This window comes from Hyperoodon ampullatus (genome assembly GCF_949752795.1).
Source record: "Hyperoodon ampullatus genome assembly, chromosome: 13".
NCBI lineage: Eukaryota > Metazoa > Chordata > Mammalia > Artiodactyla > Ziphiidae > Hyperoodon > Hyperoodon ampullatus.
Genome location: NC_136926.1, coordinates 23,063,344 through 23,088,882, shown reverse-complemented (window position 1 = coordinate 23,088,882; position 25,539 = coordinate 23,063,344). Strand labels below are relative to the sequence as shown.

Genomic DNA, 25,539 nt, shown 5'->3' with positions numbered 1-25,539 from the left:
GCTCTAGGGGTCCAGGTTGACATTTAAACATTTCTTTGGAAAAACCCCTGGCTGGAAACGGCCCCAGGGCTCGGCCTTTGTAGGACTGGCCCTTTCGGAACAGAGATGACACAGTGCTATAAGCTTTGCTCTGGTTTTCCTCCATGTTTGTTGGTTCTAGGCCACTGGGAACAGGCTGCAGGGCTCAGGACCGGGTTTGCACCAGCAAAGGGGCAGCAGGGATGAACACTCACAGGCTGCTCTGAGTTACCTGACTGCGTCGTTGCTTTAGCTTGATTTTGACAAGGAGGATGAGGCAGACCAAAGAGACCACGACAAAGAAGGCCAGGAAGATCCCCATATCAAAGTATTCCGTGGGTTGCTGGAACAGAACACAGACACAGTGAGTCACAGCTCTCTTCAGCCTGGGGATTGGCACACGGGCTGGGTCAGCCCTGGTTGGGAGAAGGATGGGGCCACTGGGCTGCATTTCCCCTCCTTTGCAGGGCACATGTGGGGTTCTGCTAACACACACACAGTGTGGTATCCAGGCCCAGGTAGTGCCCTGCAGTGTGGCCCGGGGAGGCCGCGGCGGTCTCAGCCAGGCCTCCTAACAGCCAAGAGAACTCTGTTCACAGAGCCTTGCTCCCTGAAGAACAGCGCAGAGTTCGCCGTAACCGGTAGGAGAGGCCCTTCCAAATAAACACAAATATCACATTTATGGGACAAAAGAGTGAGTGTCATGTTTTGAGGGAACAGTGATTACTAACCATATAATTAATGGTTTACAACAACTCAGAAAATTGTATGCTGCTTCCACAAATATCAGCTTCCACTACAATGAGTCATATTTACCAAAGCGCTCTTTTTTCCTTTAAAAAGCAGCCAGCAAGTCAGTTCTTTTGCAAACTCTCTCTAGTTTTAGTTCTTACCTTTTCCTCATGGCACACTGCCTCCTAAAACCTTAAAGTTACCTCATCTGGGACGTGTTTAGCCAACAGGAATGGAGTTTTGCTAACTGAATGCTATGGGCATCCGGATATTTTGTGCAAAAGACCCATCCTCTATGTGAATATTCCAATATTCGTGAGGAGGAAATAAGCCATCTGTGGGGCACCTGTCCCAGGTTCCTAGAATCTTCAGCCTGAGGTTGGGCAAAAGATGCCAGCAGTGTCCCTTTAATACACCTAAGAGAAGCCTAAAAAATGAAGCTATTCATTAACCACCTGGAAGTTGTGAGCCCCAATCCCTGCTGAAAGCTTACTTTTCCAGAATCAAATACAAGTTAGGGGGTTTCAGTAATGCATTTGCCCCATAGGAAGAAGGAAGCACAGGCCTTATCCTCTAGTCTAGGCCAGACGGAAGGAGGGAGATACAGGAAGCTGGGTGCAGGGTGTCCTTCCCTTCAATGCTCCTCAGTTAGCCTTTCACAGGGAGATAGGACAGAAGAGAAGAAAGGACAGGAGGTTACCCAGAGGGGATGCCAGGTGGAAGAGACATTTGGTCACAAATCACCTATCTCTGGAAGGACTTTTCAAATCCCCTCTAGAGGAGCCGGGTGAAATTTCTCCCTGGCCTCCAGCCTTAAGTCTGATCTAAACCTGCAGGAACCTGGGGCGCATCAGCATTGTAGACAGAAAGAAGGTAGGAGCAAAAGGCCAAAGCCCAAAGGGGATTAAGGCACAGGCGGCAGCAGGGAAGGTGGCGGCGTGGCCAGCGGAGGCTCACTCGAGGAGGGCGGTGCTGGATCCTTGCTCGAGCCACTTTCTGCTTGTTGACAATGTTCATCAGCTTGATGGCGTCTGCGCCCTTCACATACACCACTGGCCTCTTGAGTGGGTCTTCTGACCCCTGGTTTAGCTAAGGAAGGAGAGGAGGTCCTGGTTAGAAGACGTAATTACTTCAAGAAGCAGGAGAGAGAAAGGCTGGAGGAAAAGAACACGAAATACCCTTTTGGAAATCCTCAAACTCCTCAAGCATCATAGGCTTGGAGCTCCCAGAAGGACGAGGCTGAGGATGATGCCCCTTTTAGGATGGAGCAGGCACCCAGAAGGGTCTTTGAAAATGCCTCACCAACCCTCAACTTCTTGGCTCTTACCCCTCTTGATACACTTGCCTTGGAGTATGATGTGCAAACACGGATAACTAACAAGGGCAGACAAGCGCAAGGACCCTGAGGATGAGGGTGACACGACCGTGAGAAGCCAGGCTAAGTAAAGGAGGTGCTTCTCTCAGGGACACTGCAGCATTGGCCTGGCCCGAGGAGCTTACCTGGTCGATAGCTTCTGGGTTTTCAGACACATCGAAGATGACTGCAGTGGCTCCCCGCTGCACGGCTCGCTTGGCCTGGCAGAGCGAAAAAGAGCAGGTTGGCACCCTGGTCCTTACCTTTCCGAAGCTGGCCTTGGAAATCAGACCTGTATTTGAATGCAGAATCTGACAGTCACCAACTTATGTGACTGGGTGAGTTACTAACTTTCCTAAGCCTCAACTTGCCCATCTGCTTAAAAAAAGGGGTGGGGGGTGGGGGGTGGGCAATAGCACCTTGTACAGTTATCCCTGGAAACAAATGAGTTAGAAATGGTGAAAATAAATAGCTGGGTACTCAATTAACCTTTGTCTCCCTATCCAGCCTAAATCTTAAAGTCAAACTACAAATCAACAACCTGCCCAGTCAGCATAAAGGTACTGGTTTCAGTATTTTCTGCTATGAACACAGGGCCATTGGCAGCTAAAGCAAATGCCTTTGGTCCTTCTCTTGCGGTCCTGCTTCCTCCCCACATCATCCAGCACCGCAGTTAGAGGAACGTACTGAATATTTCCGAAGGAATCTCAAAACGGTCAATTTTAATAAGTGACATAAACTAAAGACCTTTGGACATGCTGTCAGCGGAAAAGCTACGAGAAATAATTGTAAATGGGGATTTAGAGCAGTTGGCTGCCAAACCTGGCTGCACATCAAAAACCACTTGGGAAGTTTGTAAAGCAGATTTCCTGGCTCAAACCACAGAGACTGATTCAGCAGGGCTGGAGTAAGGCCCAGGAAACTGAGTTCTGAAGCTTTTCTGAGGGATTCTGATGATTCAACCACTTGGGGAACTACTGATCAGAGATGAGATTAGAACATTTTAGGAACAAATGAGAAGGGGTGGGATTCTCTTTCGGAGGAAAGGATTCCTTTCCACCCCAGTGAACCTTCTAATTTCATGTCCAGCTAAGGGAACAACGGGTAGAAGCTGAGGAAGAACAAGACGTAAGACATAATCCTTGCTTAGAGGATCCTGAATCTCGTTAGGGAAGCGAGACACCTCTAACGGGTGGGGGGAGGGCTCAAAACAAAAACCAAACCCCCTATAAGATGGGCAAATGATGGCTAGTACTCAGAGGTCAAGAAAGTCTCTGTGAGCCAGAGTGCTTGAGAAAGAATAAAATCTGAATTCCTTCCGCACAGGAAAGCAACACTGAGCCTTAGACCAGAATGTGGCTAGAGCAATAGCTCCATCAGCCACCAGAGGGCGGTCTTACCTCACAGCTTCTACAACAAGACAGCTCCCTGTACTTGGTACTAAATAAGCAGGACGGTGGATTGTCAGGGATGCAGCCAAGTCCTCCGCACCTGAACAAGCTCAGACACCTGAGTGCTGTGCTGCAGAAGCTGTCCTTGTTCTGCTGGGGACCCTTTCCTGTTGAACTGAGATTCGATGTATTTAGTCTGCTCTGCCGCTTGCCCGTCCCACCCCGTTTCCCCGCCAGCACGCTGCATCAGGAGGGGCCCCTGGGCGCTGTCTCCAGCTCTGCCAGACAAGCTGCCAGTGGTGGGCGAGTCAGAGTCTCTTTCAGCCCCAGCCTCCGTTTCCCCATCTGTAAAAGGAGGAGGGAGACTGTGTCATGAGGACTAGGGTCCCTTCCAGTTTGCAGTCTTGGCCACTCAAGGAGGCAAGGGACTGTCCAGAGCGACGCAGAAAGAGCTGCAACAGCTGTCACTTGCCTCCCGCAAGAGAGGACATGATGGCCCAGTGAGAAAGTTCGGGGCCAGGTGGTGTCACTTTCCTCCATAAAGCTCTTTAGGGGCACAGCCCCCTTTGCCTGAGGTCAACAAGCCCTCGGGGGCTCCAGAGTTAACTAACAGCAAGTGGGTGCCAGTCTCAGGGGGTAGCTCAGCCATGTTCACAAATTCAAGGACGCAGAGGGCCCTGAGGGACAGCACCACAAACGAGGAAATAAACAGGACTTCTCATTCCTTTATTTGGCTTTTGTTCCCTGCTTGAGCACATCGAACGGCACCTGAGGGGACTGTGTGTGCAGCTCCCTCTTGCTTGGGAGCTTCAATGGGGTGCATCTGGAGAGCCTGGAGGCCAAGAGGCTGCGGGCCCCAGGGCAGTGCAAGCCTCCGCTGCCGCCTGCTCCCGCCTCCAGCCCCCCTGGCTTCACGAGGAGGCAGAAGTCACGGGGATCTGGAGGCCAGGCATGACCCCCATGGGCCAGGCACGTTTTAAAAGACATTTTAAACAAAATCTAGGCGGGAGGACTCATCTCCAGGTTTCTCGATTGAAAAGAGCAGGTCAAGAATAAGGTGCTTAATCCTGTTTACAGCTCAACTTTAGACACAACCAGGTTAATGCACAGGGTCCAAAGTACTAATATTTTGAGAAAATGATAATTCTCACAGTTGGCTTAGTTTGAAAGTTATGTTTAATGTAAGCTGCTGTTAAAGTAAGGTTGTATTTCGTGCACTCAGGACTGGACAGGAGGCAAGTCAGGACTACGTCAGGAACTCGCCTGTCAGGAGCAAGGCTTGGGATTGAAAATAGGCCATGAATAATCCACACTTAAGAAAATGACACGTTGATCATACTATTCCCCAAATAAATGAAAACATAGAACACTACTTGGCCATACTTTCCCCCTTGCCCCACATTTTCAGTTTAAAAATTGATGAGGCATCCTTGAACATGTCTTCATATGTTAGATCTTTCACTGTTTTCTCTAGTCAAGCTTTGGCTGGAATATTATTTCAAAACACTATCTTTATAAAGGCACACACCCAATGTCCAAATCTCTCAGAATAAGGCTGTTTCAACAAAAGGCTGAGAAAGATGCAGCCTGGTGCCTGTTGCTAGATGAAGGTCACTGGTCACTGGGCTTCAGTTGGAGAGGGCAGTTACCCTTGACCTGTGCACAGACTGGATTTGGAAGAAGAGCATGAGAAGGGTGTGAGCAGCAGAAAGCAGGTGGGATGTCCTGGCAAGGCCTCCCAGAAGCAGCTGAAGGCCTTGCCTACTGACCTCTGCTCGCCCTTCCCCTCACCCCACTCACACAGGTGTTCCCCACCCTTCATCACTGCTGCTGCTTCCATCAGGCCAGGACAGGTTGGCACCAGCCAGCAGGTGACCACAAGCCCCGCAGCAGAATGAGGAATAAAAGGTTGTCACGGTCTCTCATTTACCTTTCCAGGGCTGTGAGACCCGAGGCTAGACAGTTGCCACAGCCACTGAGACACGTAGCAAAAGCACAAACATCTGCACACTTACATCTTGCAAAGTACAAAAGGTCAAGCTCTAGAAGACAGGATCTTACGTGGCTGGCACTTATCACAATGCGAGACTCCTATGGTTATTCAATAAACGTTCATTCTAATTGAAAGCAAACCTGCCCGGACCGTACTCTTGGGTTACTGCTCCCTGAATGTGTATGTGGTTTTCCCCTAAGAAAGTGCTTCTATCAATATGTTTGAGTCTTGGGACTTCCCTGGCGGTCGAGTGGTTGAGACTCCACACTCTCAATGCAGGGGGCTCGCGAATTTCTGGATGCGTGGGGGGCATTCTGATAAGAATAGTCCCATTACCACCTTGTGGGTGAGAAAACCTACAGCCTAGAGTCTGCTTGGGTTTCAATTAAATTCAGGAATTCCAATCAGGAATGGACCCGGCGCTCTCCCCGGTGTGTGCAGTTACACCCAGACTTGGTTCGGGGCTTGGTCCCACCCCATAGCTACTCCACAGAGCCCCTGGGAACAGACTCCCTTTCCCCGTTTATCCGTTTCTTCGTCAAGCACTGGACGTGGCGTCCCCCGTGCCTAATCTTTATTGTAGGAAAACTTTCGATAGCATACAACCTTAATCGGAAATAACCCAAAAGATGGCCCCAAATCTCCTTTGTCCCAAACGCCTGACCAGAGGATAACCCAGGAAGCTGGACTGTTAGCACTGATATGAAGGCTTGTGTCTTCAACCTCTCACAGGAAGTTCTGACATATGGGGGCTTCAAGCAGACTTTTTTTTTTTTTTTTTTTTGCTTCTATTGAATATAATTTCCCATTCTGGTCTTTTTGTACTTATCATAAGCTTCCAACAAGTCATTTAAATTTTTTTGTTAATATGTTTAAGGCTGTGATATATCCCTTCAGATACGCTACTCATATCTTTTTGATATTCGGGCTATTCCAGTTTTTTCTTTATTCTTGTAATTAATGCCACGTTGAATGAAGCTTGGCTTACATTTCCAATTTTCTTAGGATGGAGGCCCAGGGCCAAAGAATATGAAGATTATTAAGAATCTTAATACAATCCACATAGGATTTTAATGCCCCTCCTTATAAACCCACTCAACTCTTAATTTATCTGCAGTAATGACAAGATAAGATGACACAGACAGTAAAAGACAAATCTGTCAACAGATTTAACTTCTGGATAAAGTGGCCCATTGGTGAGCTGGCTAGGAGGAGGCAGGCAGTCTCAGAGTAACTCTGTGTGATGCTTCACGTGCACAAAGATCTCCAGAGTGAACTATAATGAGTTGATCTTACCTAGCCTACTGATTCTTCAAGGTCAAGTTCATGTGCAAAGCCTGCCGCATAAGACCGGTAAGTGCTTCTCTTTAGTGAAAAGCAGCTCTTATCCCTCTCTTAGTTCTAATACCGGTCAAGATTCTCCTCTGCCACTTATCACCTTCTGGGATGCATTTTTCCCTGCAAGTGTGACCATCTTTAGTATTTTTGCTATTAATAAAAGTAATATGAGCTTGACATGAAAAATTTAAAATAATTGAGAAATTGAAAGCAAAAGATAATCTACCTATTACCTCCCTATATCCCAGCTTTATAATAGTGTGTTTTATATCTTTCCATTTTTTTAAAACTCATATATTAGCAGCAATAAAATGCTTATGTTTATATACACTCACATACCAAAATATACTTAAAAATAAATTGGATGTATATAATGTTCTCAACTCTGCTGTTTTCCCCCTTAACTCAACAATTTACTCAACAATATTATATGCAGTGATGAAGAAAAATGTCCATTCTGCTTACCAGCTACATATATTCTTCCATTATATGGAGCTTAAGACTGTCCCTCTGACAGGCATTCAGGGGATTTCTTCGTTTTCTCTATTATGAACAGTGCTGTATTTATCTTCTTGTACTAGCATTCTGGTGGAATCTATCCTTTAAATCGCTACAAGTGGCCCTGTGGAGTCGAATGGCACTAACATCTCACATGTAAATGTCTTGACTGGGTGGCAGGGTAAGCTGCCCCGGGGTCTATGGAACCAGGAGGTACATCTCTGACCGGTGTCTGTGCCCCGTAAAGCCTAACAGAGCAGACTGCCCTGGGCGCGGCCCATACTCCACAAATTAACATAGTAGGTGGCAGTAGAGTTTAATTCTATTTGAGGTGCCATTTATTACTTTATTTGTTCAACGGTAGTAATTAACCACTTACTACGTGCGCCAGGCCTGGAGGATACACACAGTGAGCAGAATGGTGGCCGCGCGTCCTCATGAGTGTCCATTCTGCCAGTCGTGCTGGCACAGGGCTCTCTGAAGAGGCTGGGGGAGTCATCAGGAAAGGTCTGAGCATTTGGTTCTGAGGGCCAATGAGTAAGAAACTACCAACCAGGAGTCACTTATCCCACATCCCTGTAGTAGGTGTCAGGGGGGGACAGACTGTCCGGGTCAGTGTCCTTTGAGAAATGCTGTGTGTGATAAGGCTCTTAACTACCCGGCATCCCCAGGTTTTTTGACACAGGACCCTTTTTGCAGCAACTCCTGTCCACACCCTATCCTCCCTTCCATGGGAGAAATTCTGGGACCCAAGGCTCCGTGCTCACGTGACAGGAATCTCACCCCCTAACCACTCCCTGGCTCTAACTCACGTAAGAGGGTGAGGGATGGGCCACAGATCGACGTTTTGATCTGGAAAATGATTACTAAGGAATACACACACTGCAGTTTAAATGAGATGGTTCCTGGTATATTCAATTACAGTTGACCCTTGAATGACGTGGGGGTTAGGGTGCTAACCCTCTGCGCAGCTGAAGGAAAATCTACGTGTAATGCAGTCACCCTCCGCAATCTCGGTTCCTCTGTCTCCAAGGTCCTCCGTACCCGCAGTTCTGCATCCACAGATTCAACCAACTGGGATGTGTAGCACTGTAATACTTACTACCGAAAAAAACCGTGTATAAGTGGGCTGCATGGTTCAAACCTGCGTTGTTCAAGGGTCAACTGTATACAGTTCAATTTGACAGCTACTTAAGAGGGCCAACTGTGTGCCAGGAGCCCCAAGAAAGATACAAGCCAGGACCTCCTAGAAGTGTCTGTCTCCACACACTTGCTGGTGTCCTGGGGGAAGAGATCTTGCTTAGCAAGGAGCAGGGTGAGGGCGCTGAGGTCTCTTCCTTTCTTACCCAAGAGAGTGTTCTCTTGCAGCTCTCCTCTGGCATATTGATACAGCAGTATGACCCAAGGTGGCAGAAACCATGATCATGGAGAATCCAAAATGGCACCAGAGTCCCAGGGCTTAGTTCCCACAACCTGGCATCAGCTTTCTGCTTCAGCAGGGTCCCCAAGCTCCTTCTGCCGCTGTTCCCGGGGCAGAGCTCACCGTTCTTGCTCAGGCTGATACAGGTGCATTGGCCTACCCTCCATGCAGTCCTCACATTCCTACAACCAGGGCTCCCTCCTTAGGGAGGTGCCCCGCTAGCGCCCCCCAGGGGGCCAAGCTAAACTACAACCCTTTGCCCTCACACCTACACTCAACTGCTTACTAAAAGTTTTGCTGATTCCATCTTCCAAATCCATCCACTGTTTTTCTATCTCCACTGCTGCCACCCTGTACAGGACACCAGACTTTCCACGTGAGTCACAACAACACTCCCCCCTGGGGGTTCCTTAGTCCACCCCGCCTGCCCCTGGTAGGGTCTCCACGCAGCACAAGAGGGACTTTTCTAGTCAATAAACCACAGATCTGACCTGCCCCACTCTCCCCGAACGACTCTGTGTCTGCTCTTAGAATAAGATGTGACTTCCCTGGCTTTTAGCAAACTCAACACTCCAGCCCCAGAGCCTGACTAGGAGGAGCCTCTATAGGTGAGCCTGCCCACCTGCTGGGGAAACACACCGCGTCTCACCAAAGCCCACCTTGCCTCCTCTAACTCTCCCTGCCTTGGGTGTCACTCCCTCCACACTGCCTGGCCTGCAGCCTGCCTCTGAGTCCCACGGGTGCACCTCTTGAGACATCACACTGTAACTGTTTACTTAAAGTGCCTCCCTCACTAGAGGGCAGCCAAGGCCTCAGACTTCTTTCCTGCTCAATGCCCAGAATCCCGCAGAGAGCCTGGCACATGGTAAATGGCCAAGAAATGTCTGTTGCTTAACCTAAAAAGGATGAGCTTTTGCCCTTGGGGTTAGCATCAAACACCCTGGGCCCTGCTACTCCAAACGCAGGCTGTAGCTCGCTCCAGGCCACCTGATCTCCTGTTTCCTTTGACTCCTGAATTGTGGAAGGTCCAATTCTCTACCATATCTTCTTGGAACTCAAGATTCTCCGCACTGCAGATGTTCGGGATTTGGTTTCTTATTAACCGCATGCACGTCTTCTGCTGTAGTGCTTGCTGATGGGTCTTTAATTGGTGGTTGGTTCTAATGTAGGAATTATTCTCCCTGGGCAACCTCGACCCCAGTCACTGAAAGTGGCTCTGCCTCGTGGTGGATCTTTATGGGGTCCCAGGCCTCTTGTGAACACATCTCCGATGTCAGAGCTCTCAGAAAACGAGCCTGTGCACTTGCAGAGTCTGCCCTTTCTACTCGAGGGAGGAATGCAAGCCTCCCTGAGAACTCTCTTCAAAGGAAAGCTGACCAAACGATCAGCTTTGGGCATATCCACAGGGACAAACAGCAGGAGATGTGGATTTTCACAGTTTTCTCCCGATATCACTTAGGGGAACTTTGCTTTTCTTCAGCCTAAAAGACTGATGGAAAAAGATGGCCTGCACCACACAGGGGAGAGTGTGTGGACAGTGGCCTGCCCTCCCCACCTGCTGTGAAGATCCTGGGAACTGGCCGCAGATTCCAAACTCTAAACTCAGTGGTGGCCTCAGGTGGAGCAATGAGTGACTAAAAGCACAGGCTTGCGAGGCTCATCCACCTGAGGCCTGAGCTTCAAGCACATCACTGCCAGGAACCCAGGGCCGGTAACAAGCCCTGCTTAGGCTGCCACTGCCACAGGGCCTGCTCCTGTAGCCAGGGAGGGGCAAGGGCCTGTCAACACGACAGAGACCCACCAGCCAGACCCAGAGACACCCCACCTGACGGCCACCAGTCTCTCTTGGCTGCTCCCACCCCAGTGCAAACAATCCAGAGCTCACCACGTCCCTTTATGCCCCTCCCTCTGGAGGCCACTAAGTGGATTTTAAAGCTGCCCTCCTCACTTTTTCCTTTCCTCCTCCCCCGTGTTCTTCACTGAGTAGTGACCACCCAGGCACCGGGCTCTTGAGCATTCTGGTCAGCTGCTGTGCCCTGAAGCATGAGTCACTGCACAACAGGGGACACTCTTGCCAGGCAAGGGGGCTTGCAAGGCCCGTCTCACCAAGAGCCCTGTTTTCCTACAGAAACCTTTCATTCCATAGGAAATGAGGTCACACACCAGCGCACATGGGTAACTGGTGAGAAAATCCTGGTGCCAAGAAGGGGGCGGGGCATCAGAAGTGGCCAGAAAAAACCGACCCTAACACCTTAACGTGCACAAACCGTCAGGGGAATCACCTGCAGCTCTGGGGGAATCTGTAGGGGGTAGGAAGGAAGGGGGGCACATAGCTTAAAAAATAACCTGGTTTCTTTTACAGTATGTACAACAAACACGATCTTTGCAAACCAAACGTGCGGGGCATTTGGCTAGTTTACTGTCACGACTTGGAGCCCCTAACCCAAGGCAGACCTAAGGCAGACCAACACAAAACAGCCCCCAACGGAGTGGAGGTCGGGGTGCCGGGCAGCCAGGCGGGCTCACTTTCCGCGGCGGGAGAAGGCGGGTGGGGGGTGCAGGTGGGTGGCGCAGCCCGGCCCGCTCCACCGGCTCCCGGCTCCGGGGCTTGGCTGCAGCCGGGCCTGACCTTCCAGGTTTCCCTGGCCAGAGATCAAAGCGCCAGAGCCACAAACACGGCTCAGAACTCCGAGGCCCCGCGGCCACCCCCGTCCCCGGTCCCTCCCCCTCGGCTTCCCCACACCCCCAGCCCCTCCCCCCACCCGGTGGGGCCGCCTTCGGGGGGGGGGCGGGGTCGGGCTCCCATCCGGCCTTCTCTGACCCTAGCTCGCCGGCCGGGCCCTTCCCACCCGGAGAAGGTACTCCTCGCCATAATTGAAGTCATTAAGCCTCCAAAGTCTCCTGTCGGCTGCAGGTTCTGAGCTCCGGAACGAAGGTGATGCATTTTAAGTCCTAGTGAAGATTACGCTTATCTATTTAGGAGACATGTAGCAGCGAGAACTCAGCGGTTAAGTTAGTGGTTAAGGCTGCCTAAGTTTAGCGTTATTTATTCTCAAAATATGTAGCAGCCCCACTTAATTTCTCCTAAATGAACCGGCAGAAGAGGCTGGAGGCCGCGGCCGTGTCACGGCGCCATTACCAGGTTGGTGCCCTTCACAATCAGAAAATACTGGGTCTCAAACGGAAATGCGTTTCCCTAGATCTTAATCTTAAACATAGACATTTAGGCCAGTTCCAAGAAACACAATGATCCTCTTTGTTTTAACACCTGACAAGGAGCACCAAAACCCAGGAAGCTGTCCACACCCTCCGCTCCGTCGCCACTGCCGGGTCAGGGGGTGTTATGGAAAAACATCGGCAGTTGGCTTGTTTAGTGAGATGTCTATGGCTGCAAGAGAAACTTCTGGAAGAACCTGTTAGCTGCTAGCTATCCCGGATTGAGTTTCCAGAAGTCCCACTTCAGGCCAAGCCTTACAAAGTCAGCAACTAGAAACTTCAAAAAGGACCACCCCCTTCTCTGCATATGGCAGCGAACACTTGTTTATAAACAAGTGTTAATTAGGTGGCGGAATGGGGCTTAATAAGGAACAACAGTGCCTGCAAAGTCTGAAGACCCTACAGTCTCCCTTCCATCAGGAGAGTGGAGGCGGGGCTCTTGTTGAGGCTGAGCTGGGTGGACTTGCTTCTCAACCTTGGCCCATTGGGGAGGCAACTGGGCCCCGCCCGCCCCTCGAGATGCCTATTTCATCTATGTGGAATGGAGCCCCACGGAAGTATTTTTCTCATAGTTTCCCAGTTAGTTTTAAAATTCAGGTAGGGCTGAGTACCACTGAGCCCCAAACTGCACGAAGCCTCTGGAATGCCTGTCAGATGCACATTCCAGACCCTCTCCTGGTTCAGCTGGACTCGTGGAGGTCCAGAAGCTGCCTACCCAGCACCCCAGGCAAAACTTGTGATGAGGCAAAGGAACATGGTAGAGAATTCCTGAATCAGGTGGCAAACTGAAAAAACAAAACAAAACAAAAACCCAAGATATTTTGATTATATGACTTTCTTATTTTTATTAAGAGGAAAGGAATCTGGATGAAAGAATTTCTGCATGCCCGAAGCAGGCTTGCTCCTAACATTTCTGGGGCTTGGGACAAAGCTAAAAAACCATTAAATAAAATCTATGCTACCCTCTATCTTAACATATACACCTTCATAAAGACCTGAAAGGTCAGGTTCCAACCGAGATTTCTCTAACTCCTTGTCAGAATGTGTCAGTGTGGAGAAAGCTCACCCCTGGCCCACTGTGCATTTTGAGGGGGGCTTACACACATGCGAGTGGACACCCCAGCCTTGAGGCCAAGGTCTGTCCACCCTCCTTGGGAAGATGGGTATGCTGCTAGGATAGTCTGCGCCCAGGAGGAGGGTCTTGGAGAAGAGGTCTGCAAGGTCCTGGAAGCCAGCACAGGGTCATCTTGGGGCAATGTGGGGATCCCGGAAATGATTTAGAAGGGGACTTCCTCTTGGACTCGTCACCAGGTGGCCAGAAGCTTTAGAAGCAGGGGCTCCCTTGCCTGGTCTTGGGACATTACTGCCCCAAAGCATCAGACTCCAAGAGGGAAAAGTAAGGAAAGTACTTATTCTGTATGGGGCAAGGCAATGAGCGCTTTCAAATAGCACTAAATCTGCACAGCATCTGCAGGTGAGGTGGGGCTGATTCCCATTTCACAGCTGGAGGCTCAGAAGTTACATCACACAGCCATGGAGTAGTAGAGAGCTGACAATTTGACATCAGCCTCTCTCCATAATCCCAGGCTACAGAAACACTCATGTTATCCTAGGGGCTTCCAAAAATCAAGCATGATGGAGGTATGTGCACAAGTATAAACATGAATGCTGAAACTCAGGTAGTCCATTGACAGCTTATGTAAGTATTGTATTTCCCAACCCCACAAGGAAATTCCAGATATCTCTTATCCTAACCCATCTGGACTCCCTCCATCTTTTTTTTTGGGCGTTGGTGGGGGGGCATGCCACACAGCATGTGGTATCTTTCTTCTCCAACCAGGGATCGAACCCATGCCCCCTGCATTGGAAACACAGAGTCTTAACCACTGGACCGCCAGGGAAGTCCCATGGACTCCATCTTTAAAGCTCCCTTTAGAAATGTCATGCAGCTCATATAGTCAACATAAGGAGGGATGGCAGGGTGGAAAGTTCTACTTTTGTACAAGGTTAGCTGCTTTGAAAGCTCATGCCTGTTTCATTAGAGGCTCTTTCATTCAGAGGAGTTATATCCATTGCTCTTTAGCCAATGCAAGTTCACAAACAGTACAACCTTCACCCTGTATACTTCTTAAGGATCTACGAAGCTTGTTTCCATATGGTCCTCGGCATACCCTATTGTATTGATTCCTTGTATCTGTGACTTGTATTAGAATTTAAGAATGATATAGTTTCATTATCTCAACTTCACACCAAAATCATTTGTAACAGCAACAGAACCAAATCTCTTCCCACACCTGCCTTGGGCAGTGTTACCAGCTGGGTCCCCCTCAGCCTAGCTATTCTTGTCTGGCCCCCAGCCACGGTGGCCCTGAGGAAGAACACAGCCTGAAGGTGACTTGTGAATGGGTGGGCCAACCCGGGTTCTTTTTAGCACTGCCATGGGGGAAGGGCAGGGGGTGGAGCTGTCACCTCACACTGCTTGCGTCCAAATTCGGGCTCATCTCCCCAGCTCTGGCTGTGAGTAGACGTGACCACCTTTCTCAGCTCCCATTTGTTCACCTGAACAATGGGGATAATGCTAACAGGCAAGATGAGAAGATGCCTGGCACACGGTAAGCACTTCGGCCGGATCTCCATCTCGACACAGCACATACACTGTGAGTGTTTCCTTGGGGTGCCCAGCCCTCCCCTTGACCATCTGCATACAGGGTTCCTCTCCTCTCCAGGAAGGAGAGCTGAGGCACCCTGTCTGAACCCTCCTGCAGGTCCAGTTCCCACCCAGAGTGGCAGGCACTTGGGACTCATGGTGACTGTACCTTCGGAAGGTTCTGGAAGTCGACCTGAGTGTATTGCATACCATATACACATAGGAACCTCACGGTTTAGGCACCAAAACAGGCAGAAGGTGGTCAGTGGCTGTCAGAGCCGCACATCGGAATGTTCTGGGGAGCTTTTTAACAATACAGAGGCAGGGACTTCCCTGGTGGTCCAGTGGCTAAGACTCCGTGCTCCCAATGCAGGGGGCCCAGGTTTGATCCCTGCTCAGGGAACTAAGATCCCACATGCTGCAACTAAGATCCGAGGCAGCCAAATAAATAAATAAATATTAAAAACAGGGGCAGACCCCTCCCTGGAGACTGGGGGGCACTAGGCTAGAAGTGGACCCGGCCTCTGTAGGCCTGAAAGCTCCCCGGGTTGATCCTTGGGCACAGCCAAGATAGGGACCCACCAGACAAAGACCTTAAGGAGGTCAGAGGACAGGGTGGTGGGAGTGTGTTTCTCAAGCCCAGCTCACCCATCCCTTGTTCCTCCCCTCCTGGAACTGCCAGATTCCTTTCTCAGTTAGACTATTTGGTTTCTAGAAACCCACTTGGGCTACTGTAACTCAGACTTAAGGAAAGCTCTCAGAAAAATGTGCTTCAAGGCAATAAGCAGTTGAGCTTCTTGGCATGTCTGGCTGTGGGAATGATACACCTCCCCCCTGCCCCAAGCAGAAGCCTGGGGCTCTCATAGTCAAAGGTCTGGGGGTGGGCAGCCACTATCCCAGGCATCCTCCGGTCACCAGGCCCCCAGCAGGCAGGGTACCTGGAACCCAGCAGGCAGCAAATGCCATGGGGCACAGATGCTGGGGGGAGGCACTGTGGCATAACAGCAACTATCTACTCCTTACAGGGCAGGCTTTGGGGTTCACAGCTTAGGACCTCCCTGAGTCCAGGGCCCTCCACCCCCTGACTGGACAGAGCAATAGAATGTAAGTTCCAAAGTCTTCTGTGATAATAGGATGATGAAAATTCAGAAAGACAAGAATTTCAAGAATGCTATTTTCAAGTTTAAGTCCCATTTTTCTTCACAAAACACATGCTTTTTTATTTTATTTATTTATTTATTTATTTGCGGTACGCGGGTCTCTCACTGTTGTAGCCTCTCCCGCCGCGGAGCACAGGCTCCGGACGCGCACGCCCAGCGGTCATGGCCCACGAGCCCAGCCGCTCCGCGGCATGTGGGATCCTCCCGGACCGGGGCACGAACCCCCGTCCCCTGCATCGGCAGGCGGACTCTCAACCACTGCGCCACCAGGGAAGCCCCAACACATGCTTTTTAAAAAAAAATAAATTTATTTATTTAATTTATTTATTTATCTATTTTTGGCTGTGTTGGGTCTTTGTTGCCGCGCGCGGGCTTTCTCTAGTTGCAGCGAAGCGGGGCTACTCTTCGTTGCGGTGCGCGGGCTTCTCATTGCCGTGGCTTCTCTTGTTGCGGAGCACGGGCTCTAGGCACGTGGGCTTCAGTAGTTGTGGCACACAGGCTCAGTAGTTGTGGCTCGTGGGCTCTAGAGCACAGGCTAGTAGTTGTGGTGCACGGGCTTAGTTGCTCCGTGGCATGTGGGATCTTTGCAGACCAGGGCTCGAACCCGTGTCCCCTGCATTGGCAGGTGGATTCTTAACCCCTGCGCCACCAGGGAAGTCCCTAAAACACATGCTTTCCTGAATGAAGTCTGCAAACACACACTGAGCTAACCAAGTCATAGAACTTGGATGCCAACTGCCCACCTAATCTCCACTTCCCTGCAGTAAGTCACGACTGCTTTGCCGTTAGGAGTGATTCTGGTGATGGGACTATGCGTGTGGAGGGGGCATACAGGCTGCAGCAGCTCAGATCACAGGTTAGGCTATAGAACACAATGTGAGTTAAACCCAGAAAGGACATATTTTAGTGTCTAATTCAAAGAACAAGCCTTAGAATCCCATTTCTATAGGCCAACAAGCTGAAGGCCACATTGAAAGTACACTCTTATTTTTTTCCGAATGCATTCCAGGCCTGGCGCTCAATAAACAGTCACAACAATGGTGGTGATGACGGAAGGGGAAGGAGAAAAGCTGAATAGGCACCAAGCAGGCCTTCCTCAGGCCTAGAAAGGACCTGAGCTGGAGGAAAAAGATGCTGTCGGGCATCCCTGCCCGGTGTCAGGCAATGGTACTTCCTGCTCCTGGGTTCACAGTCCCATCCTGCCCCACCACCTGGGCTGCAAAGCAGTTGGGAATGAGAGCTCACCTGTGCAGAGCTTGCAATCTCCTGACTTAGAGAGAGGGAGCTGGACCAACAGGGGAAGCAAATGGATCAAGAGCCCAACTGTGTGGGACCACCCTGAGGGAGGCTCCAAACAGGTCTGGAACAGATGAGCCTGGATGTGGGGGTGGTGTGTGCTATGGGCTGGCGTGGTCGGGAAGGGCTTCATGGAGACCAAGCTGCCCGGATGAAGAGGAAGGGAAGGCTGGCCAGGAGCTGGACACACAAGGCGCTGGCTGAGGCCACAGACCCTGCAAACACATCAAGTCCCACGAAGGGAAGAGGCGGTGCTCGGTTGCATGGTGATTACGCATTACAGTCCACTCCTAAGGCCATCATATAAACACTGCCTACTACTTACTGACTCTTTCTCTCAGTAGCAGGCAGCACACCCACAGGTTAGTTTGTGACACAGTGTCCAAGCAGCCCCTATAGTTTACTGACATTTTTGGATCACTAACTGGAATTTTATTTTCTCTGGAAAAGGGTTCTCTGACCCCTACACAAGCTCAGTCTGCTCACTATGTGCTTACAGGGAAACGTGTAATTCTAAGTGACCGTCTTCCCCAGGAGTTAATTTAACACATATTTCTTGAATGCCTACCATGATGGTACAATCGTATGCTGAACAGGCTCAGTCCTAGAAGATTTAGTCCCTCTTAACTTGGAGCTCCAGTAGTCACACTAGGGGCCCTGCGTGCACAGCAAGAAATACTTCCTTGAGTGAAGGGAAGGCGGGGGTGGCGGGGGGGGAAGAAAGGTGCCTGCTGACAGGGCTCACGTGTCTCCCCTTTACATCAGACCTCAACTCATCATCCTGTGCACGGAACCCTCACTCAGCAAATATTAAAACATCTCTCTTATCCAACAACAAATATACGGGCAATTATTGCTTCAAGAAGGCAGATTAATTTTAAAGTACAGTTTGATAGCCTTTAACTGTGCCGAAAATTGAAAAAAACAGTTAATAACTTTGAAAGTCATTATAATGAAACAGACTAAAGGGACTATGAACCGCAGAAAGGTGGAGTTGGGCTGGATCACTTCCTTTGGTCAATAATAGGTCGATGACTGTGTCATTAAGAAAAGGACTTCTTGCAAAGGAACAGTTTAATCCCAGGAAAAGGAAAGAGTAAGAAGGGTACATTAAGGGAATCAGGGATAATCTCTATCAATTACCCAGAGCCTTTCCTGTTGGGGAAGTTTCAAAAGAAGAACAGGAAAAGAGCTGGGTCATGATCCAGGTGCTTACCCTTTGTTTCACAATCTAGGAGCTTGGCAGTCTGGTTTGTGGTAAGTGGAGAGAGCTGAAACTACAAAGTGCCATGGGACTCCCCCCCGCAAACAAGCAGACAATTGTAGAATATGCCAAGGTTGGTTCAAGAGGCACCCAACTATCAGGCAGGCGGGGGGTGGGGGTGGGGGGCTGGCTGGCAAATTGTGTACCCTGCAGGAGGCTGGACATTTGGAAGGACCAGTGAGCCAAATCCAGAGGAGAGACCGAGCCTGCTTTCCCTAGCCCCGAGCACCAGCATGGCCCAGTTGAAGAGTCACTGCAGTCCTCATGCAGAGGGACAAAGGGGGCCTCTTAGGCAACAATGACCTTGACTACGGTCCATCTGAATCGATTAAGTGCCTCTCAGTCCTGGAATGGGATTAAAGAGCACCTAGTCCCACGTCCCAGATTTGCAAAGGATGCGGTGACTTCCCGAGGTCAGAGCCGCTGGCAGCAGGGGAGGGTGTTCAACTCAGAGCTGACTGCATCCTGTCAGCCCTGCCCCCCAACTTCTTTATAGTCCCTTACGTTTTGTCATGTCTAAGTTTTCCCTTTTGGAGAAAATCAAAACTTAGGGAAATCCAATGTTAGTTTTCCACAAATAACTGAAAGATATATTTAACCAGCACCTATTAGTAAGAATATAAGTATTTTGCATATTATTTAAAGCAATCGTTTACTAGAACATTCCTATACTAAGAGGTCTGAAACCAAGCATTTAAGGAAAGAGTTTATTAAAAACTGATTTGTGAAAGGAAGAAGGTTGACTGTAATGAACTTGCTAGCAGACAAGTGTATGTTAGCCTTAAAAGGGGATGGAGTCTTGAAAAGAAGTGCAAATTAAAATAATTTCAAATATACCAATTGAGTTCACTATAAAAAAATAAATCCTAAAGTGAGTACTTTTGAAACAATACAGAAGTCCCCTAATTTCTGCCCATATACTGAGTTTGCTTCTACTGGGTATTTGCATAGCTCAGGTATATAAATAAAAGAGAGTTGACTGAAGCCCAGGCTTTACACTGAGCACCCAGCTCCTCCTATTCTGCTGGTCACACCACCATAAAGCCCAAAGTCCCACTGTCATGAGCGCATGAAGATGTGCTACATTCAGATACGATGCTGGGCAGGGACCGGCCAAGACTCACAAGTACTGGGTTCCCCAAGCCCCACAGCCCGACTTCAGTTTTAGCCCCGAGAGAAAGGGTGCCCAGGATCAGGGTCTGACAGTCAAGAGGAGGTTAGGTTTGGGGGTCACGTTAACAGCTAACAGATGAAGTTATAGATTAACTCATCACTGGCATTAGTTAGTTAATGTACAATTTTGTAGGTAACTTCAATAGTCCTGGGCCAAGTTCAGTTAAAAAAAGCAGTGTTCCCTTTCCTCGTTTAAAATTTAAAAAGGAATAAAAAGGAATAAACTGCTGATACAATCAACATGGATGAATCTCACAGTAATTATGCTGAGTGAAAGAAGTCGGATTAAAGAGTACATATTGTATGATTTCATTCATATAAAGTCAAACTAATCTAGAGAGAAGAAAGCAGATAATGGTTGTGTGGAGATTGGCAAGGGACAGAGAGAGAAGGGGGAGGAAGGGCTTCAAAGGGGCATGAAGGAACTTTCTGGAGCGATGGGAAGTTCATTATTTTGATTGTGGTCATGGTTTCATGGACGTGTGTGTGTGTGTGTGTAGGTCAAAACTTATCAAATTGTACACTTTAAATACATACTGTTTATTATGTCTACTATACTTCAATTAAGAACTTTAAAAAATTAGGGGTGGGGACAGAATGTACGAACATTCTTTTCCCATTATTGCTTATTGCTTAAAGCGAAATTTTTATGACACAAATAGCTTTCATCATGTGAATGCTGTTAATTCTAGTTAATATAGGAAAATTCTAAAGCTGGTTTTAAAAATTATCCAGACTGAGCAAGGTGAGACCTCCTTCTGATATGTAAAAGTGTCCCAGCATCCTAAAACAAATCCACTCTCAATGAATCTGGGTGAATGGTAAAGCTGGACCAGCAGTAGGGAGCCCACGGGGACTCCCAGGTCACGCAGGAGATCACATCAACGTGAGGATGGTCAGGACTGGAGGGGGCAGCGAGGGGGGTGCATGTCCCTGTGCACATGCTCCTGCTGCCCGTAGTCCTGGGAGCCCAGTGGCCTGAGGGATTTTTTTAAATTCCTGATTCTATTACTTCCTAAATAGGTGCCCACTGTCGAGTCACTTCTGATCCTCAGGCGCCTCATCTGTAGAAACGGGCCAGTGACAGGACTCCGTAAGGTTGTTCAGGGGATCACACAGTTCATGGGCGTAAAGTGCTTGCCACGGTTTGGGCACACTGAAGGCACCAATTAATGGCAGCTATGATCTAGTCTTAAATGAGTCACAGCGCTAAGAAGTGTTGATTGCTGCAAATTGGACAATGTGCTTTGAGAGAAAGGAACTTGGGTTTGAGTTCTGAACAAGGTATATAAATGTCTTTAGTAATCTCTTTAGCTTGCTCTCATGAATACGAGTGGCATTGTTTTCCCCTACACCACCTTCAGTTTTCATTTGGAGCAGAACTGAAACAATCTCCACAATTAGATGAGTCTTCAGAATTTAAATTGCTCCACTGTGATCTTCAATCCTTCCTGGCTCAATTGAGAATTACACAATTGACCCAAAGCATCAAATAGCTCCTTTGGCCAACTGTTACGAGAAATTCACACCTGTCAGGGTAGATGGGGAAAAAATGGCCACAATACTTTGTGGCTCCTCCCATCAAGAGGTGGAGTTTATTTCTACAGCCCTTGAACTTGAGCTTGGTCATGTTACTTGCTTTGGCCAGTGGTTCATTAGCACATATGATGCCTGCAGAGGCTTGGGAAGTGCCTGTGCACTGGGCTTGCCCTTTTCTACTGCTGGGAACCCTGAGACGACCACATGAAGAAGCCTGGGCCAGCCTCCTGGATGATGAGAGCACGGACCGAGAAGGTACCACTGTTCCGATCAAGGCCCCAAAGAACCGCCAGCAGACCACAGGGATCAGCCAAGCTGGCCCAGACCAAAACTGCTCAGCTGACCCTTAGAATCATGAACAAATGAGAACAACTGCTGTTTTTTAAGATACTACGTTTCAGGGTAGTTTGTTATGCAGCAAAAACTAATGGACAGGGGCTTCCCTGGTGGCGCAGTGGTTGAGAGTCCGCCTGCCGATGCAGGGGACGTGGGTTCGTGCCCTGGTCCGGGAGGAGCCCACATGCCGCGGAGCGGCTGGGCCCGTGGGCCATGGCCGCTGAGCCTGTGCGTCCGGAGCCTGTTGCTCTGCAGCGGGAGAGGCCACAGCAGTGAGAGGCCTGCGTACCGCAAAAAAAAACAAAAAAAAAAACTAATGGACACACATGTGTTAACTGAATGCATGACAAGGTCATGCTCCCTTGCCTGGGTTGTCCTCTGTGCTGGTCCACAACCCTGTGAACATTGCTCTGTGCTCACGGGCTGGCCTCTCTCCTCTCTCACACATTCAGGTTCCCCTTGATGACCCTTACGTGGTCCCACTCACTGCCTGCTTGCCTCTGGAAATTTCCAAACACTAATCTCCTCTTGACATACCGCTCTCCTCAACTACTCCTCAATCTCTTTTATTGGCTTTCCCCTCTTGTCATCCCTTATTCCAAGTTTTCCTTGGAATCCTGTGCTGGCCCCTTTTCTCTTCCTGGTCTATATTTTCTTCCTGGACAAGCTCATTCAGACTCTTGGTTTGAAAACACACTCCCCCCCTAATGACTTCCCAACCCCCAGCCCCCACCCCTTTCTTGGATTCCAGGGCCCCTATTCAATACAGCCAAAATCAGCCACCAAGTTTCTCTCAAACCTACATTACTTGTCTCAGATTAATGGAACCACCATCACGTGAATCCAGAAACCCTCTCCCGCTGTCTGCCTCCAAAGCACTGTGTGCTCCTGACATATGGTCGCCCCAATTCTGAAAAATTAAGACACACAAACACCTTCTTGCTTAGGCTATTCCTTTTCCCTGAATGGCTCTCCTGGATCCTTCTCTACCTCTCAAAGCCCTCCTCATGCTCAAGGACCTACCCAAAAGCCTCCTTTCTCTGCAAAGTCTTGCCCATTTTTTCCAGAACCATCTCTATACCACTGTAGCCTCCGTGTGAGCCCCTCTTATGAACCTTTACTTCACTCACCCTGGTTGATGGAATGTAAGCTTCATGTTTTCATGTCGTATAGGCCTAGCACGGTCATATGTCCTGTCCCCAGCATGCCTGGGACAGCCGTGATTTACACTTGTCTTCCCACCATAATGAATAGTGACAGCATCCCCTTCCATTCTCAAAAGTGTTCTAGCATGGATGACAAATGACGTGGTCACCCTACATTGGTCTTATAGTGCTTGAAACAAATCAGAGGCATAAAAGAATTTGGCAAATCCAACCCATCTTGGATTCTTCTTCATACTCACTGTTGAGTATGATCAGAAAATAGTGGTGTGTTCACACTTGATTCACTAAACCTTCCGCAGACAACCTTGATGGTATTTCCCTAGCAGTTTAAAAATCACGCAATGGAGATCACAAACTCAGCTGCCCACAGGGCCAGGTAGAAGGCTGACGGCAGCACATATGCTGCCACGGTGAGAGGAAAGCAGCTGAGTGGTGGGGACAGTGGCAGACTGGTTGGGGCACGTCTGTCTGATGGGGGCAGGATCCATGGAGCTCAGGTGATCCTAATCAGCAGGGATGGGGCACCAGCACTGCCGGAACTTCTCATTTTTCAAGAGAAGGTAGAAATGCAGGTTTTTATATTAAAATCTTCCAACTGAATTGTTGACACCTAATTTATACTTAAAACACTGTGCAGGTGCACGCTGAGTGGCCAGTGCCTTACATCTTTGGCCTTCAACAAACCCTCAGATTTCTGCCTGGAAAACGCCCCACTTCAGGAATGGAAATAAATGAGTAGGCTCCTGAGCTGGGCCGAGTCCGTCTCTGCCGCTCACCAGCTCTGCCCCCAAAGACCATTTGTGGGGGCGGAGCACCTCTGTCTCAGTTCATCTAGAATACAGGGACTAGACCACCTTTCTCTCTAGGCAAGCGTTACGTTTCTCTCCCATTTCAAGTCTCCTGGATGAAAATGAGTTTCACAGGTGGCTTTGTGCACTGCTGTGCACACTCCCGAGGACATGGGGGAGCCTCACCCAGAAGGGGAGGGATGTTTCTCCGGCTGAAGTCACGTTTCTGTGAGGTACAGCAGCCCCCCTACTGCCCCCAGCCCACCCCAACATAAGCCAGCTCTCTCTCAGCCGGGGTAAGTACTTTAAATCAGAATATGAAAAGTCTTATTTGAAACTCCTTGGTTAATCAGTAATCACTTAAATACTAAGAGGTCACTCACGTATTAAGGAACAAATACACTTCTGTTTCCACTGCCTCTAACAGGTAATTTGCAAAAATCCCTAAATTCAAGCTTTACCTCAAGTCTCATTAAATTAACTCTTGAATTTAAGTTCCTTAAATTAACCTTCATTGAACAAGTGAAAGGATGGCCTCATTCAGGCTTTTCCTACTATAATTATTCAGTGTTAGCAAGACTTTACTTAGTAGAACAAACAAAGGAAGTGGGTTCTAGTATAACCTTTTATTTGCTAGAGCTCACACCCCTTGCCCTGGCAAAGCCTTGCTTCCCATTCACTTTTTTCTAAAGAGAAAGTTCTCTAGCTCATTGCAACCTGTCTCCACACTTGCGTCTTCCGTAGGTGGTCAGACACCACTTCACCTTCCCAAATGCACTGATCGCGGGCTGAGAGGGCGCTTGGGTGGTCTGGTCTCTAGATTCTAAAGCGAAGGCAAAGTCAACGCACCGGGAAGCTCTGCGTGAACTGTGACTGCGACCTTTACCAGGACCACAGACATAGGGATGATCAGCTGACCTCTTGCAACATTATTTAATTCAGAGTAGAAGATACAAGTCTCATCAGCCAAGCCAGTCTGCATGTTAATCAGTTTTGGGTTGTTTTTTTCCCCTTTCCTTCCTTCCCTTCTTAAAGCCACTGGGAGAGGGCAAGAAGTCTGGAAGGAAGGATGTTAACTCGAAGCAATACACCAAAACCCGACTAAGTTTCAATTAAACTTTGGGTTTCTTAGGCTACAACTTAGCATTAAAAAAAAAAAAAAACCCACATGGTAAGTTTTTGGCAATTATTAGAATAAAGATTTTGCATATAGTACATCCTTTTACATCACATAGCACATTATATAACTTTTAGAGGGTTTGAAAGCAGTTGTCACCAAATAGTCAAGTAGATAATATTTAACAAGATACCTAAAATAAGCCGTTAACCTTCTGCAAGACTTGAGTGCTCTTGTTTTACTACTTGGCAGATAGGATATATATGGTAGCAAAGTGCCATTTGATGGTTAGAAAGTGACAGGAATCACAGGAATCAAGAGCTCACACCTCATGCGGCAGATGTGCTGAAGAGCAGGTGCCGGAGCGGGTAGGTGCGGAGGCAGGGACACTGTGACGTGGTGAGGGGTGTGGGAATATTTCCCTCTTTTTTTCCAGGAACCTTGACCCTGGGCTCTCAGCTCAAAGCAGCCTATTTGGAGAGACACCCCACTCACCCTCCCACCCCTGTTTATTGGTCTTGCGATGCACGTCACAGGCTGCACTCAGCCTGTTGTGTGTGTGTGTACTTGCTGGTGTCCTCTGCATCCCCTCACTGCCTGTGAGCCCTCTGTGGGCAGGGGACTTGTCTATCTGAGTCACCACTGTATCAGCAGCGTTTAGCAGAAGACCTGGGATATAGGAGGTACTTAATAAACAGACGAATGAAATCTAAAGATGCAGTCGGTTCTTCTACATTGAGCTACAAAAGGGAGCTGCTTAGAGTCAAGCTTGTTGCATCCTTTCACCACTGCTGGGAGCCTCGGGTGTCTTTGCTTCTGGTCACATGAAGGGGTTGCAGGAAAATGGTCCACAAGCTTTTGTCCCCACCCTGGCTTCTGTGCAGTGCGCTGCTGAGCTGCCCTGGCTCAGGGATCCCACAGACATGAGAAATCACAGCACCCAAGCCTGCCCGACAGCTCAAGCAGCCCACGGGGCTACTGCTCCTGGGGGAAAGGGCTGAGGGCATGTAGGGCATTAACAAATGACTTCAGATGACTGAGTGACACCAAAGATGCCAGTACTATTAAACTGCCTTGTTAAACAAACAAACAA

General features: G+C 49.0%; 1 protein-coding gene across 1 annotated transcript in view; it reads right to left on the bottom strand.

The window, feature by feature from the left end:
• Nucleotides 1-25,539, bottom strand: part of ZNRF3 (zinc and ring finger 3) — a gene marked incomplete at its 5' end in the record, with an annotated part of 146,342 nt that overhangs the window by 7,215 nt on the left and 113,588 nt on the right. The window contains 3 exons of the mRNA XM_079717417.1: nt 251-361; nt 1,708-1,839; nt 2,251-2,325. Coding sequence (XP_079573543.1) covers nt 251-361; nt 1,708-1,839; nt 2,251-2,325 — 318 coding nt within the window. The remainder of the gene's footprint in view (nt 1-250; nt 362-1,707; nt 1,840-2,250; nt 2,326-25,539) is intronic.